At 47.4% G+C, this 14825-nt stretch overlaps 1 protein-coding gene across 7 annotated transcripts in view; it reads left to right on the forward strand.

Annotated features, from left to right (window-relative positions):
• The window catches only part of DNAH9 (dynein axonemal heavy chain 9), a 373954-nt gene that overhangs the window by 267891 nt on the left and 91238 nt on the right, over positions 1–14825 (forward strand). For 6 of the 7 annotated variants that reach the window (XM_070061394.1, XM_070061396.1, XM_070061397.1 and 3 more), the window contains 3 exons: positions 600–1025; positions 9812–9931; positions 13435–13623. In XM_070061394.1, the coding sequence (XP_069917495.1) occupies positions 600–1025; positions 9812–9931; positions 13435–13623 (735 nt within the window). The remainder of the gene's footprint in view (positions 1–599; positions 1026–9811; positions 9932–13434; positions 13624–14825) is intronic. The other variant, XM_070061395.1, reaches the window with a different exon arrangement.

Consider the following 14825-nt stretch of genomic DNA (forward strand, 5'->3'; position numbering starts at 1 on the left):
CCCATATCTTTCTGGAGCAAGTGCAACTCAGAACAAAGGACAGACCTGAGGCCAGGCAGAGGCAGCCGACTCCTGGCTGTGCCTAGCTTGCTGTCTGAATTATTTCTTGGCAGAAAATGCCACTTTGCTATCAGGACAGTCAAGTGTAGTTAGAATGAGCTCATGGAACAAAGCAGTTTAATTAAAGGAAAAAAAAATTAGTTGAGTTGCAGTGCTATTCTCTTCGATCCAAGATGGAAATTAATTTATAATAACCATATCTTTTATTCATGGCATGCTGCCTATTTCAGAGTAGGTTGACATCCTTATATTTTGCAGTTGAATGTGAAATAATTGTGTGTTTCTAATGGACTGCGAGTCAGTTAAAGTGCTGAAAGAACATAGCTGAGTCTCAGCTAACCATTCAAGGAAGACTGAAGCCACTGGGGAGTAGCTTTGGTTTCCTTTTGATGAGTCATGGTATTTAAAATTCAGAGAGCTTCTGCAGGCTTCAAAGCAGCCCTTTCAGATGGATCACTCCAGAGCCTAACTCCATTCGTGGGCCGAGGACGAGCCACGCTCATTCGTTTGCCTTTAACAACATTCTCCTCTTTTCCCAGACCAACCTGACGGAGCTGAAGTCCTTTGGGTCCCCGCCTCTGGCCGTCAGCAACGTCAGCGCTGCAGTAATGGTGCTCATGGCCCCCGCAGGCAAGGTGCCCAAGGACCGGAGCTGGAAGGCTGCAAAGGTCACCATGGCCAAAGTAGACAGCTTCCTGGACGCGCTCGTCAACTTTGACAAAGAGAACATCCACGAGAACTGTCTCAAAGCCATCAGGCCCTATCTGCAAGACCCCGAGTTCAATCCTGAGTTCGTGGCCACCAAGTCGTACGCAGCCGCGGGCCTCTGCTCCTGGGTCATAAACATCGTGAGGTTCCACGAGGTGTTCTGTGACGTAGAACCCAAGCGCCAAGCACTGAGCAAAGCCACCTTGGACCTCACAGCTGCCCAGGAGAAGCTGGCAGCCGTCAAAGCCAAGATCTCCGTGAGTGAATCCAGAGCCTCGCTGCCGGGCACTCTCTGTAGGAAACTGGTGCAGCTGTGGCCAGGTGGCCATATGGCCCAGCTACCTGAGCCAGGCTCCACCCCCATCCTAATGGGATTCCCTGCTCCTGGTTCCCTGCCTGCCCTCAGGCAAAGTTTTAAAAGGGCCTGTTCCTGAACACGTGCTCTCTTGGCCCCTTCTCTCCTGCTCTCTCTCGGTTCCTCTCTCCAGCCTCCTCCTCTGGTCTCTTGGCTCTTGGTTCTTCCCTTCTGCTCCCTGCTCTATCTTCTCTCCTTGCTAGCTCCTCTCCTCTCTGTTTCTCTCATATTCTCTTTCTCTCTTTTTCCTTTGCTGCCCCTTCACTCCAGTCTGTAGGTTGTTCCCCAATAAACCCTTTCCCTTACTCCGGTGTCCGGTGTGCTTTGCGACGGCTAACATTAAGATATAACACTCTCCAGCCATTGCTTAGCAATCCTCATGATCTACACAAGGTGTCATTTGTCAGTAGAGGCTACTATCTACTTTTCTTTCTCCAACACTCTAGAGACCAAACCATACAAATCCCCTGGGCCATGGGTTTGCAGCTCTGCTCCTAAAAGATTTTCTTCTTTTCCTCTAAAGAAAGACAAGATGACAGCTACATATAATAGATGAACAGTCTTATCTGTACAGCCAACTGTCTTCTTATGAGACACAAACTGCATTTAATAACTTTGCACATTTGCTAGTTAAGAACAAAAGGATAAAATGCCGCCCTCTTTTTTTCCACTTTGAAATGTAGGTTCTAACTCCCTTATTTCACCTCTTGTACCTAGGAAGGCACTTCAAAAAGTCCATAGAAAATGAAAATTTCAGTTTATTATGATGCAAAAAATTTTTGAAATCCATGCTTACTAACGTTCTTCAAAAAAGATTGAAAATGCATATTATGGGGAAAAACACTATGCAAGGATTTCAATTTTTTAGAATCAAAATGAGTTTATCTTTTTATGTTTAAAGATTTATTTATTTATTTGAAAGTCAGAGTTACAGAAAGGCATAGAAAGGGAAGTCTTCCATTCGCTTGTTCACTCCCTAGATGGCCATAATATTCAGAACTGGGCCAATCCAAAACCAGGAGCTAGGAGCATCTTCCAGGCCTCCCACGCAGGTGCAGGAGCCCAAGGACTTGGGCCATCTTCTACTGCTTTCCCAGGCCATAGCAGAGAGCCAGATCGGAAGTGGAGTGGCTGAGACTCGAATTGATGCCCATATGGGATGCCAGCACTGTGGACTGCGGCTTTACCTGCCAGGCCACAGTGCTGGCCCCTGAACTTATCTTTTAATTTTGATGTATCTTCACGTTTTGGCCACCTATCAGACTCATTCTCAGCAAAGTGGACCTATGGGCATGTTTTATGCTATCTGCATTTTTTTCTGGAAGCTTTTTTTTTTTTTTTTTTTTTTTTTGACAGGCAGAGTGGACAGTGAGAGAGAGAGACAGAAAGAAAGGCTTCCTTTGCCATTGGTTCACTCTCCAATGGCCGCCGCGGCCAGTGCGCTGCGGCCGGCGCACCGCGCTGATCCGAAGGCAGGAGCCAGGTGCTTCTCCTGGTCTCCCATGGGGTGCAGGGCCCAAGCACCTGGGCCATCCTCCACTGCACTCCCTGGCCACAGCAGAGAGCTGGCCTGGAAGAGGGGCAACCGGGACAGAATCCGGCGCCCCGACCGGGGCTAGAACCCGGTGTGCCGGCGCCGCAAGGCGGAGGATTAGCCTAGTGAGCCACGGTGCCGGCCCTCTGGAAGCTTTAAAAACAAGTGGTAGGTTGTGGTTGAGGAGACAGTCCCTTTTTCATAACCATAAAAGTATGGGGGCAATGGGGGCAGGCCGGCGCCGCAGCTCAATAAGCTAATCCTCCACCTAGCGGCGCCGGCACACCGGGTTCTAGTCCCAGTCGGGGCGCCGGATTCTGTCCCGGTTACCCCTCTTCCAGGCCAGCGCTCTGTTGTGGCCAGGGAGTGCAGAGGAGGATGGCGCAAGTGCTTGGGCCCTGCACCCCATGGGAGACCAGGAGAAGCACCTGGCTCCTGCCTTCGGAATAGCGTGGTGCGCCGGCGGCAGCGCGCCGGCCATGGCAGCCATTGGAGGGTGAACCAACGGCAAAGGAAGACCTTCCTCTCTGTCTCTTTCTCTCACTGTCCACTCTGCCTGTTAAAAAAAAAAAGTATGGGGGCTGTTAGCTTTTATAAATCCCTTGTAGATATTACTATTTTATCTGCTTCACCAAGAACTGGGGGATGGTGATGGTGATCTTCAATTTGAACCTGTCTGAGAGAGATTTCCCTTGAACTTCACCTTTCCCATTAAAATGAATACTGTCAAAGTGAGAGACAGAATTAGAATCCCATAGGATAGTGTAGCGGCTAAAGATTCATCCATTCAATCTGTCAGTTCCCATCAAAACTACCGTATTTCCCAGTTGTATCTCTAGCTGTCCAAACTTCAGTTTCCTACACAGTAATCATACCTGCTCATGGAATTATTGAGAGAATTAAAAGATACTGTGCAGGTAAAGCATGAGCCCAGGGCCCAGGCCATGGTAGTGGGAGCAGCAGGAACTGCCACCAGGACTGTGGCACACATACAACTGTTACACTCGACCTCTCCTGTCTCCTTGGACTGCATGTGCTGTCTGTCATATACGCTTACTGTGGTCAAGTCTAATCCAAACAATTTCCTTCTGTATCTTTAATTACTATATATGTATTGCAGGCAAACAAGATTCCTGTTGCAAATGATGATAAAGAGGATTTTACAAACTGTGAAAAGTGGGATTGTAGACACGCAGCATGCTTCATGTGAATGGGCTTATTACTGATTGTTAGATAAAAATCTATGACTAAGGGCTCTAGTTCAAAGATCCTTGAAACCAGCCTCTCTATTTAAAATGATACTTTGGTGAAGCACCTATTCTTCCTAGCAGGCTGGTTTATAAATCCAGACGTTCATGGACTGGTTTACTTAAAACAGGTGATAATCACCCTAACAATGGCTCCCTTCAAAAAAAAAAAACAAAAACAAAAACAAACAAAAAAAACCAACACCAAGTGCAAACCACCAGAGCATGCCCATTCCTGTTTCCAGGTGAAAAAGTCCTCCAATGGTTTTCATATTCTTCAGTCTCTCCCAGAAAAGTATAACAAGAACTGCCTTTTCAAAGACTCTTTCTATTCAAGTTATTTTAACTAAAGGAACAGTTGGTGCGAAGGGAATGTTTTCAAAATGTTTATACCTTTTCGGTAGCCAACGTTCGCATGGTGGGCCCACTCAACCTGCAAAAGCAATAGGAATATCTTAAAAATACTTGGCTACCTTAGCAAGGCACTTCTTGCCTGCCAAAATATTTTCAGGAAAAAAAATAGATTCTTGATTTTAACAACCTCCTCTCCATCCTTTGTTTATACACATGCCTGTCAATATCCCAAAATGTAGACAGTCCCTTCTAATAGCAGTGGAGATGGAACAGCAATCCTGACTAACCTGGAGGCCCATCTACAACCAAAACTTCTTCTCTATTTGCCTCAGGCCATTGCCAGCCTTCTCCAGTCTCTCTAGTCTCTCTCTCTCTCACTCTCTCTCTCTCTCCCCCTCCTCCCTCCTTAAAATAAATAAAGTTTTTCACAAAACAAGTAAGTCATTTACATTGAGTATAGAATCACTGAAGAGTGAAATACCAAATAGTAGAGAAATACTTCTGAGAAACAACAGTCCCCTTTTAATTCTTTATGTGTTTCAACTGATTGTTGGGTTCACATTACAGCCTGCTACCTTGCGGCTTTGTGTTTTACTTGGCCCACATATAGTATTTGCAGATGACTTAATTAATTGATAATATTTAAAACAGCAGGAGCTCTTATGTAAAATTCTGGTTTCTGGCTGGTTGAAAATAATCGTAAGATTCCCACATATCATCCATAGATCCTGGAGCTAAGGAGTGGCTTCCCATTCAAACAGATGGTTTGGCTGCCTTTTTCATAATCTCCACCAACTCCAAATTTTTGTTCAACATTAGATTCATCTGACTAAGTTTACATTATCTTTCTGCTCTCTGCTCATTTGAATTTCTGACTTCTGTCCTGGTGCTGGGCTGATATCTCTATTTCTTGATATATCTTATTCAGGCAGTTGACTTCCTAGATGAAGCTATAAATTGTTCAACCTAATGTCTTCCCAAAATAGTTATGGCAACTTGTTTAAGCTGACATAACCTTTATTTCTTGTTCCCTCACATATAGACAGCTTCCTGGGGATCGTCAGCAAGACGAGGCTAGCCTTGCCTTCAGCTCGTTTCTCTTCCCGCTACCTCCCAAATTCTGTTACCATGACTTTCTATTTTTGTTTTGTAATCACTACCACTGAAAGCATTAACATTCTCATCCATAACCAAAATTAAATGTCTCATGCCCTGTCTATAGAATGGTTCACAACATTGTAAACTCAATAATTTCTATTTATAGTGTATAAACATGTCTATATTGTTCACAGCAGGTCCAAATGCTGCACCGTAATTGTATTTTCTTTTTCTGTACAACCTGTTCTTTCCTCCCTTGAGCCTCCACTGTTAGTTAGTTAGTTAGTTACCTTCCTTTAGTTCCTTGTATATAGCCTCCATTATTTTCATTTTTTAAATATCTATTTTATTTATTTGAAAGAGTTACAGAGAGTGGTAGAGACAGAGAGAGAGAGGTCTTCCATCTGCTGGTTCCCTCCCCAGATGGCCGCAATGCCCGATCCGAAGCCAGAAGCCAGGAGCTTCTTCTGGGCCTCCCACGGGGTGTAGGGACCCAACGACTTGGGCCATCTTCTACTGCTTTTCCAGAATAGCAGAGAGCTGGATCAGAAGAGGAGAAGCCAGGACTAGAACCAACACCCATATGGGATGCCAGCACTTCAGGCCAGGGCTTTAACCCACTGAGCCACAGCGCCAGCCCCCATTATTTTTATTTAAAAAATACATTTATTTATTTGAAAAGCAGTGAGAAGGAGAGATTTTCCATCCACAGGCTCACTCCCCAGATGACCACAACACCTGAGGCTGGGCCAGTCCAAACCCAGGAGTCTAGAACCCCAGCCTGGTCTCCCACCTGGTTGGCAGCGATCCAAGCATTTGGTCCATCTTCTACTGCCTTCCTTGGTGCATTAACAGGGAGTTGGAGAAGAAGTGCAGCAGCTGGGACTTGAACCTGTGCTGCAGTACAGGATGCTGGTGTTGCAGGCCATGACTTAATCCGTTGCACCCCAACACAAGTCCCTTCATTGTTTTCAAGCTCTGCATTCAGCCCAGTATTCTATCAAGTCCCCCTTGCCTCAAAGACCTTTCTCCCTTGTTCCTAGATTAGAGCTCTATTCCATGTTGGAAACTAAATAACTGTCACTGCTTTCTCGAGTCTGTTCCAGTGATTCCTACCTGCTTTCTCCTTCCTTCTACCCCTACCTTCTCCTTTCTTGGTTTCTTTTATTTTCCTATGAAACATCCTCAAATAGCTTTCTCAGAAATGTTAAGAGAGACATAAATTTTCTAAATAGTTATAGTTTGGAAGTGTCTTTATATTTTATTATTAACTTGAACTAATGATTTTGCTGAGTACTGAATTCTGAGTGCCATATTTTTTTTTTCTCTTTGAACATTGAATCCTTTATGTTGGTGAGAAGGCTAACGAACCGTCAAGGTTCCTTTCCTTTGTAGATGCACTGTGCTTTCCCTTTTCTGTAAGCCTCTCAACCTTTTCTTCATTCTTGCTGCCTGAAACTTTACATTGATTTTCTTAGCTGTCATTCTTATTAATCATTGTGCTTTGCATGCAGAGTTTTTAATCTTCAGCTGTAGGAAAAGATGTTGCACTTTTTTTGAGGATTTCCCTTTCTGTTTTCTTTTTTTAATCATATTCTCTGGAATGCTTGTTAGACATAGGACCTCCCAAATTGGTGCTCTATTTTCTTTCATCTTTCTGTTACTGTACAATTTCTTAAACTTTCTAGAAGATTTCCTCAAGTTCACCTTTTGGCTCTTTCCTGGAACTTATTGTTTTTATGTGACCAATAATGGAAATTTCCACAGTTTTTTTTTTTGGTTGTTCTGCCATTTAATAACACCCTGCCTTGTTTTAATGATAAAGCATCTTGAATCTCTCTGAGAAACAAGTTGTAAAGAGTTTTAACTGTGTTGTTGTTTTGCTGTTACCAAAATTATCTGTAGCTTAGATAATTGTTTTCTCCTTGTTTCTTTTCATCTAAGCTTTCATTCAAAGTTTTCTTGTCCTTTCACATCTACAAGAGTAATGATCAAAAGCTGATTATAGGGGCCAGTGCCATGGCTCACTTGGTTAATCCTCCACCTGCGGCACCGGCATCCCATATGGGCACCGGGTTCTAGTCCCCGTTGCTCCTCTTCCAGTCCAGCTCTCTGCTGTGGCCCCAGAAGGCAGTGGAGGATGGCCCTGCACCCATGTGGGAGACCAGGAGGAAGCACCTGGCTCCTGGCTTCGAATCAGTGCAGCGCCGGCCATGGCGGCCATTTGGCGAGTGAACCAATGGAAGGAAGACCTTTCTCTCTGTCTCTCTCTCTCTACCTGTCAAATAAATTTAAAAAATAAAACTAAAAAAATAGCTGATTGTAGGATCCAGCACTGTGGTATATCAGGTAAAGCTGCCACTTGCAGTGCTGGCATCCCAATGGGTGCCGGTTCAAGTCCCAGCTGCTCTACTTTCGATCCAGCCCTCTGCTGTGGCCTGGGAAAACAGTAGAAGATGACCCAAGTGTCTGGGCCCCTACACCCACTAAGGAGACCCAGAAAAAGCTCCCAGGTCCTGGCTTTGGATGGCCCAGCTCTGGCCATTGTGGCCATCTGGAGAGTGAACCAGTAGCTGGAAGACCTCTCTCTCTCTCTCTCTCTCTCTCTCTCTCTTTGCCTCTCTGAAACTCTGCCTTTCAAATAAATAAATCTTTTTTAAAACATTGATTGTAGGGACAAGTGTCTGGCACAGTGGTTAAGATGCTGATTAGGACACACATACCCCTTATTAGAATGCCTGGGTTTGAGTTCCAGCTCTGCTTCTGATTCTAGGTTCCTGCTAATGCACACTCTGGAAAGCATTAGGTGATGGCTCAGTTCTTGCATCCCTGTCATCCACAAGGGGACCTGGATTGAGTTCCTGGCTTCTGGGTTTGGCCTGGTCTAGCCCTGGCTGATGCAGACATTTAGGGACTGGGAAATCTCTATCCATTTTTCTGTCTTTCATTATCTCTCCCTTTGCCTCTCTGCTTTTCAGGGAAATTAAATAGCAAAATCTTGTTTGAAAAGCCAACCGTAGTTCTGTAGGCAAGGGAAGCACTAGTTTACTGGCAGAATTTGTGTTCAAGATCAGATAAAGTAATCTTGGATGAAACCTAAATGCCAGAAGGCGGTGCCTGTCTTCTGCGAGCATTGAGTCGCTGTCCCGGGGACTTAGATGCCTGGTGGCATTGCATAGTGGGCAGCAGGATGGAGACACGAGGTAGGGGAATCAGTCGGTGTCCAGTTAGCCCTCGTGTTTTCAGCTCCCCTCTCAGTCACATCTAACGATTCCCAAATCCCCAGTTCACGTGGGCTCTGCAAGCTGATGAGCTCCCTCTTTTGTGAACTGTGGCCAACGTGACACCTGACACCATAGCTTCCTCCACCCTGCTCCAACAGTCTTCGCCCTTCCTTCAGTGTAGTTTTCCATAAATCCAATGGAATCCCTCACTGTCCAATGGTTCTCACCAATTTGTTTGGTGTTATGGGCTTATGACTTCTATATAACCATTGTAGAGAAGTCGGGGAAGAAGACAAGGCAAATGAGTGTGATCAGTCCACCGTTGCTAATTGGATGGCTCACCATTTGCTTTTAAAAGTGCTTTATCATATAAACTTTGGCCCTCTTTTATTTCTCTTGGGCCTTAATAATGGTCAGCAAGGCAATCTGAAACCCAATTATTACTCAGACATGAGACATATTTGGAGGTTTCTGATGTGCGCCTGTGTGTCTTTGTGTATGGAAATACATATTCTGAGAGACAAAAACCACATGCTTCAATTCCAAATTGTTAATAAATTTAGGAGGAAAATTACTCTTAGACTTAAAGAAAATATTCCTGTGCTTTAAGACAATGAGAAAGAAAGGATGAGGTTAGTGAAAGTTATCTTAAGCTCCTCAGACCTTCCAATAGGGGAAAGACTTAGGTTCCAGACAGTCCAGCCCCAGAGAAGCTACGACAAATACAGTCAGTTGTCCTCCCAGGCCTCCCTCCCTCCCGGGGTCCTCTACCCAGGCTCTTACATCCCCGGCATTAATGTACTTTGGCTTCTAATAGCAGCACCTGTATCGTTTTGTCAGGTCACAGGACCCCATATTCCCCTAACACAAGGAAAGACAGAATGTATGCCCCGCTGCCCCTCCCCATATCCGTTGGGCCTCATGGTCTTTAGCCAATGACAGAGCGGTTGCAGTGTGGAAGCTCTGCTCTCTCCCTTTGGTCTGAACATCTCTGAACTTCACTCCATGTCCCTCCTGCAGTACCTAACTGAAGCCTTCCCAACAACTCTGCCTGAGGTCACTCCTTACTTACCTCCGTTTCCTGTCCTGCCCTGCCCTGCCTTGCTTTCCCCAACCCCTTACAGTTTCCCTCTGAAGCACTGCCTGCAATACCACCCGCCCAGGGATCTCAGAAGCACCGGAGGTGACCGGGCTGGAATTACTGACGCACTGTATGTTCCTTCCCAAACAGCACCTCAATGAAAACCTGGCCAAGCTCACAGCCAAGTTTGAGAAAGCGACGGCAGACAAACTCAAGTGTCAGCAAGAAGCTGAGGCGACTGCAGGCACCATCGCCCTGGCCAACCGCCTGGTGAGTGCCAGCCTGGGCGGCGCGAGCTTCCGTTACGTGAGCAGTGCTTGTCAAGCACATCGGAGGTGGGAAGTAGATGAGCACAGCTCAGCACCACTTGTCTTGGGGGACAACAGCGAAATGTGCTGAGAGGCAGGGACCAAGGCCCGAGGAAGGAGTGGACACACACACACACTCACAGGTCTGATGAAAGGCAATTTCTTATAAAGATGGTGGGACCCTCAGAAAACCCATGTAAGACGTGGCCGTGCTTCCGTGTGCAACGGGACTTCGAAAAGTTCGTGAAAAAGTGGAATTCATAGAAAGATAAGCTCATTTTGTGTGCAAAGAAAAGCTTTGAAGCCCATGCATGTGAGAGGTTTTCAAAAACTCCTGAAAAAAATGCATATTATGACAAAACCATGCACAGATTTCAACATTTTTCTGCACTGAAATAAGCATACACTTTAATTCCATTTTCTACAAATTTTTGAAGTCCCCTCAGACTTAAAATGACCAGAGGAAACTTTAAGAGGCAAAGCTAGAATTCTGTAGACCACCTCTGACGTTTTTATCTACTTAGGGCTTGATAGTAAGGATGTGACCAGGATTGGGAACTGAAGCAGCAAAGAATGAGACCTACTGACCCTGAGCATTTCTGAACCTGACCTTACCCAGGCATGTGTGAATATATACATGCAAAGGCGCTGGGCTTCCTGAGAGGACTATGTCTAAAGGTCAGGGTCAGAGGAGGTGTCATGGGTATCTGTTGCTGCACAACGCATTCTCCTGAAATGTAGTGACTTACCATGATGCCCTTTGCCTTGCGTCTCGTAAGATCGGGCTCAGGGATTTGGGCAGCTGGCCAATTCTGCTGCTGCACATGGTAATGACTGGACCCACTCGGTGTTATCAGGATCGGGGGGGGGGGTGCATATATGGATGGGGCTGGAGGGGCTGGGGTCGCTTTCTTCACTTGGTGGACACATTGGCAGGGGTATCTGGAAGAGTGGGCTCTGCCAGGTGTCTCTGTCTTTCCATGTCTCGGGACCCTTCCGTGCAATCTCCCCCCAAGGGGAGTCAGACACCTTCCACGGTGACTGAGGGCTGCGGGAGCAAGCATTCCTAGAGACAGGAAGTGTCTGTTAAGGCCTGAGACAGAAAGCCAGTGCACCACCCCCTCTACTGCAGTCTATCTGTCCAAGCAGTCCCAGGTTCAAGGGGAAGGAGCTCAGATGCCAACCCTGGGTGAGAGGAATTCTGAGGAATTTATGGCCTTTTTTTTCATCCTCCACAGCTTGTATTTCTTCTCACACGCTAATGGAAACACAGAATTTTTTTTTTTTTTTTTTGACAGGCAGAGTGGACAGTGAGAGAGAGAGACAGAGAGAGAAAGGTCTTCCTTTTGCCGTTGGTTCACCCTCCAATGGCCGCCGCTGCAGCCGGCGCACCGCGCTGATCCAATGGCAGGAGCCAGGATCCAGGTGCTTTTCCTGGTCTCCCATGGGGTGCAGGGCCCAAGCACCTGGGCCATCCTCCACTGCACTCCCTGGCCATAGCAGAGAGCTGGCCTGGAAGAGGGGCAACCGGGACAGAATCCAGCGCCCCGACCGGGACTAGAACCCGGTGTGCCGGCGCCGCAAGGTGGAGGATTAGCCTATTGAGCCACGGCGCCGGCTGGAAACACAGAATTTTTAAAAATGAGTTTATTTTGATGCAAGAAAAATGTTTCATCCATTCATACATGGGGTTTTCAAAAAGTTCGTGGAAAATGCTTCTTAGGGAAAAATGAATATGCCTGGGTTTCAAAATATGTTGCATTAGAATAAACCTACCTTTTAATTCTATTTTTCCATGAACTTTTTTTTTTAAGTTTAAGTTATTTACTTAAGCCATCTCCTACTACAAGAAAAGGGATAGAAAATCAGTTTCCTTCATCTATCAGCTAAGATTGTTAAAGCTGTGCCCACCAGGGGTGATTTCTCTTCTATCTGGAATCTTCGCTCACCCAGGAAGGGGAGTACACTTGATACCATGTCACACAGATTCCAGCCACTCTTAATTTATCTAACAAAGCCAGGTTTCTTAACTCAGGGAGAAATGAGTCACAGCCACCCCTGAATTGAGCCACGCTGTGATGGAGAAAGGCTCTACCACTAGCCTGTGCCTGCACTGCCGTTTGTTGGGTCCGCTGCTGCCTGGCACTGAGATGATCTGTCTGGCCGAACAGGTGGAAGCAGAGACCACACCTCTGCAAGTGTGCAGGAGGTCATGCGTATCTCCCAGCCCACCTTCCTCCCACTTGACTTTCTGCTTGATTTCCAAGCTCAGCACAGCCTTCTTGGCCTGGCAGCAGCATTTCCTAAGCTGGTCCTCTTGGGAAGCTGGATAGCCCACTGCTCTAGAGACACATGGGTACCCAATCCACTGCCATTTCTACCAACCACGGGAGACACTTGGATGCTCTGGTTTTTTTTTGTTTTTTTGTTTGTTTGTTTGTTTGTTTGTTTTTGACAGGCAGAGTGGACAGTGAGAGAAAGACAGAGAGAAAGGTCTTCCTTTGCCGTTGGTTCACCCTCCAATAGCCACCGCGGCCGGCGCGCTGTGGCCTGCGCACCTTGCTGATCCGATGGCAGGAGCCAGGTGCTTCTCCTGGTCTCCCATGGGGTGCAGGGCCCAAGCACCTGGGCCATCCTCCACTGCACTCCCTGGCCACAGCAGAGAGCTGGCCTGGAAGAGGGGCAACCGGGACAGAATCCGGTGCCCCGACCGGGACTAGAACCCGGTGTGCCGGCGCCGCAAGGCGGAGGATTAGCCTAGTGAGCCGTGGCGCCGGACTGACGCTCTGGTTCTTATGCAATGCACATCATCAGCAAATTTCTCAGGTTTTTTTTTCTCAGCTTCCAAGGGAAAAATGATCAAGTCCCAACACAGAAACTAAACTCCACCATTCACTTAACAGTGGCTCTCCTCCCAGGAGAGGGATGCCACGCCACACAGTGTGCCAGGCCAGTCAGGATGTGTTCTGCAGCCCATCGTACCTTGTACACACTCATGTGCCTCCAACATTGTGATTAATTACCACATCTAGCTCCCCGCCCACTGTGAATTATTTATAGCTCAGCAACTCCACTCATTTTCCCAGCCCCTGGAGAGGAACATGGAGTGTTCTACCATGTCTTACAGACCAGGTATTGTGCTAATAAGGATTTAACACTCACGGTTCTGTTTAATCTTCTCCACAACCTTTTGGGGCAGGTGGTATCCAACTCCACACATAGAGAAGGCAGAGATTCAAACTTTCACCTCTCCATGGCCCACCTCATGCACAGCACAGAAGAGGGGCTGTTTGCTGAAATGACTGTGGCAGCCGGTGCAAGGCCCCATTGATCCAAAAGGCCCACAGTGAGGTCCCATGCCTTCCCACAGTGAAAGGGCAGTGTGTGTTTCCCGTGACCACATCCACAACCCAGTGGCCTGCGGCATGACGAGCCTTCTCCCCTCTCTTACCTGTGCAACGGTAGGTCCGAGGACTCGCTTCAGAAAACGTGAGATGGGCAGAAGCCGTGCAGAACTTCAAACAGCAGGAAAGCACGTTGTGTGGGGACATCTTACTTGTCACAGCTTTCATTTCATACCTCGGCTTCTTCTCAAAGAGATACCGGCAGAGCCTCATGGATGAGACCTGGAGACCCTACCTGAGCCAGCTGAAAGTATGTACAGCCCAAACGTCTCCTGACTGCATCAGCCAGACAGTGCCGGGGTGGTCACGTGACACTCACACTGCAAACCTTCCAGTACCCTGTTTGTGTGTGTGTGTGTCTGATTTTTATTAAAAAAAAAAAAGATTTATTTATTCATATTTGAAAGGCAGAGCAACGGAGAGGGAGAGAGAGAGAGAGAGAGAGAGAGAGAAATCTTTTTTTTTTCTTCAGGCAGAGTGGACAGTGAGAGAGAGACAGAGAGAAAGGTCTTCCTTTGCCGTTGGTTCACCCTCCAATGGCCGCCACGGCCGGCGCACCGCGCTGATCCAAAGGCAGGAGCCAGGTGCCCAAGCACCTGGGCCATCCTCCACTGCCTTCCTGGGCCACAGCAGAGAGCTGGCCTGGAAGAGGGGCAACTGGGACAGAATCCTGCGCCCCGACCAGGACTAGAACCCGGTGTGCCAGCGCCGCTAGACGGAGGATTAGCCTGTTGAGCCACGGCGCCGGGCTAGAGAGAGAGAAATCTTCCATCCACTGGTTCACTCCCCTAGATGGCTGCAAAAGCCAGGCATAGTCCAGAGCAAAGCCAGGAGCCAAGATCTCCATCCAGGTCTCCCATGTGGGTGGCAGGACCATCCTCTGCTGCCTTGCCAGGCACATGAGCAGGAAGCCGAGCACCCTCGTGCACACTTACTCCTGAGCACCAGGCATGGGACAAGTATACCAATTCCTTCCACACTGATTTGCATTGCCATTCACTACCCCTTGGGCCACCTGAGCACTGGCCCTCACCTCTTAATGGGATCCTCTTAGGAACTTTGATTCTCTGCCCAGCAGGCTGTCTCCTGGTCCTCCTTCAAGTTGCAAAACCTGGGGGACACCATGAGAACCCCGTGTTTCTCCCAGCTCTCCCTGCTCCAGAGCCGAACCGCACAGGAGCAGCCAGGGAGAGTTCCCTTTCCCGGATTCCTCACGGCACTCTGTGACTGGGCCCCAAAGTTGCACCGTTCACACCCCTGGTTCAGATGCCTTTATGGGCTCCATCTATTTCCATCATTTCCATGCTCTTGTGAAGAGCTACCACAGAGATTTTCATACGTACCCCGTCTTCTTCATGTAGCTGGATTCTACCTCCAGCTCCTCCCTCTGCAATCTACTCCCCTCCACACACACGAATGGGAAAATTGTGAGCTCCCAATTAAAGGGGAATC

This window comes from Oryctolagus cuniculus, chromosome 17 (genome assembly GCF_964237555.1).
Source record: "Oryctolagus cuniculus chromosome 17, mOryCun1.1, whole genome shotgun sequence".
NCBI lineage: Eukaryota > Metazoa > Chordata > Mammalia > Lagomorpha > Leporidae > Oryctolagus > Oryctolagus cuniculus.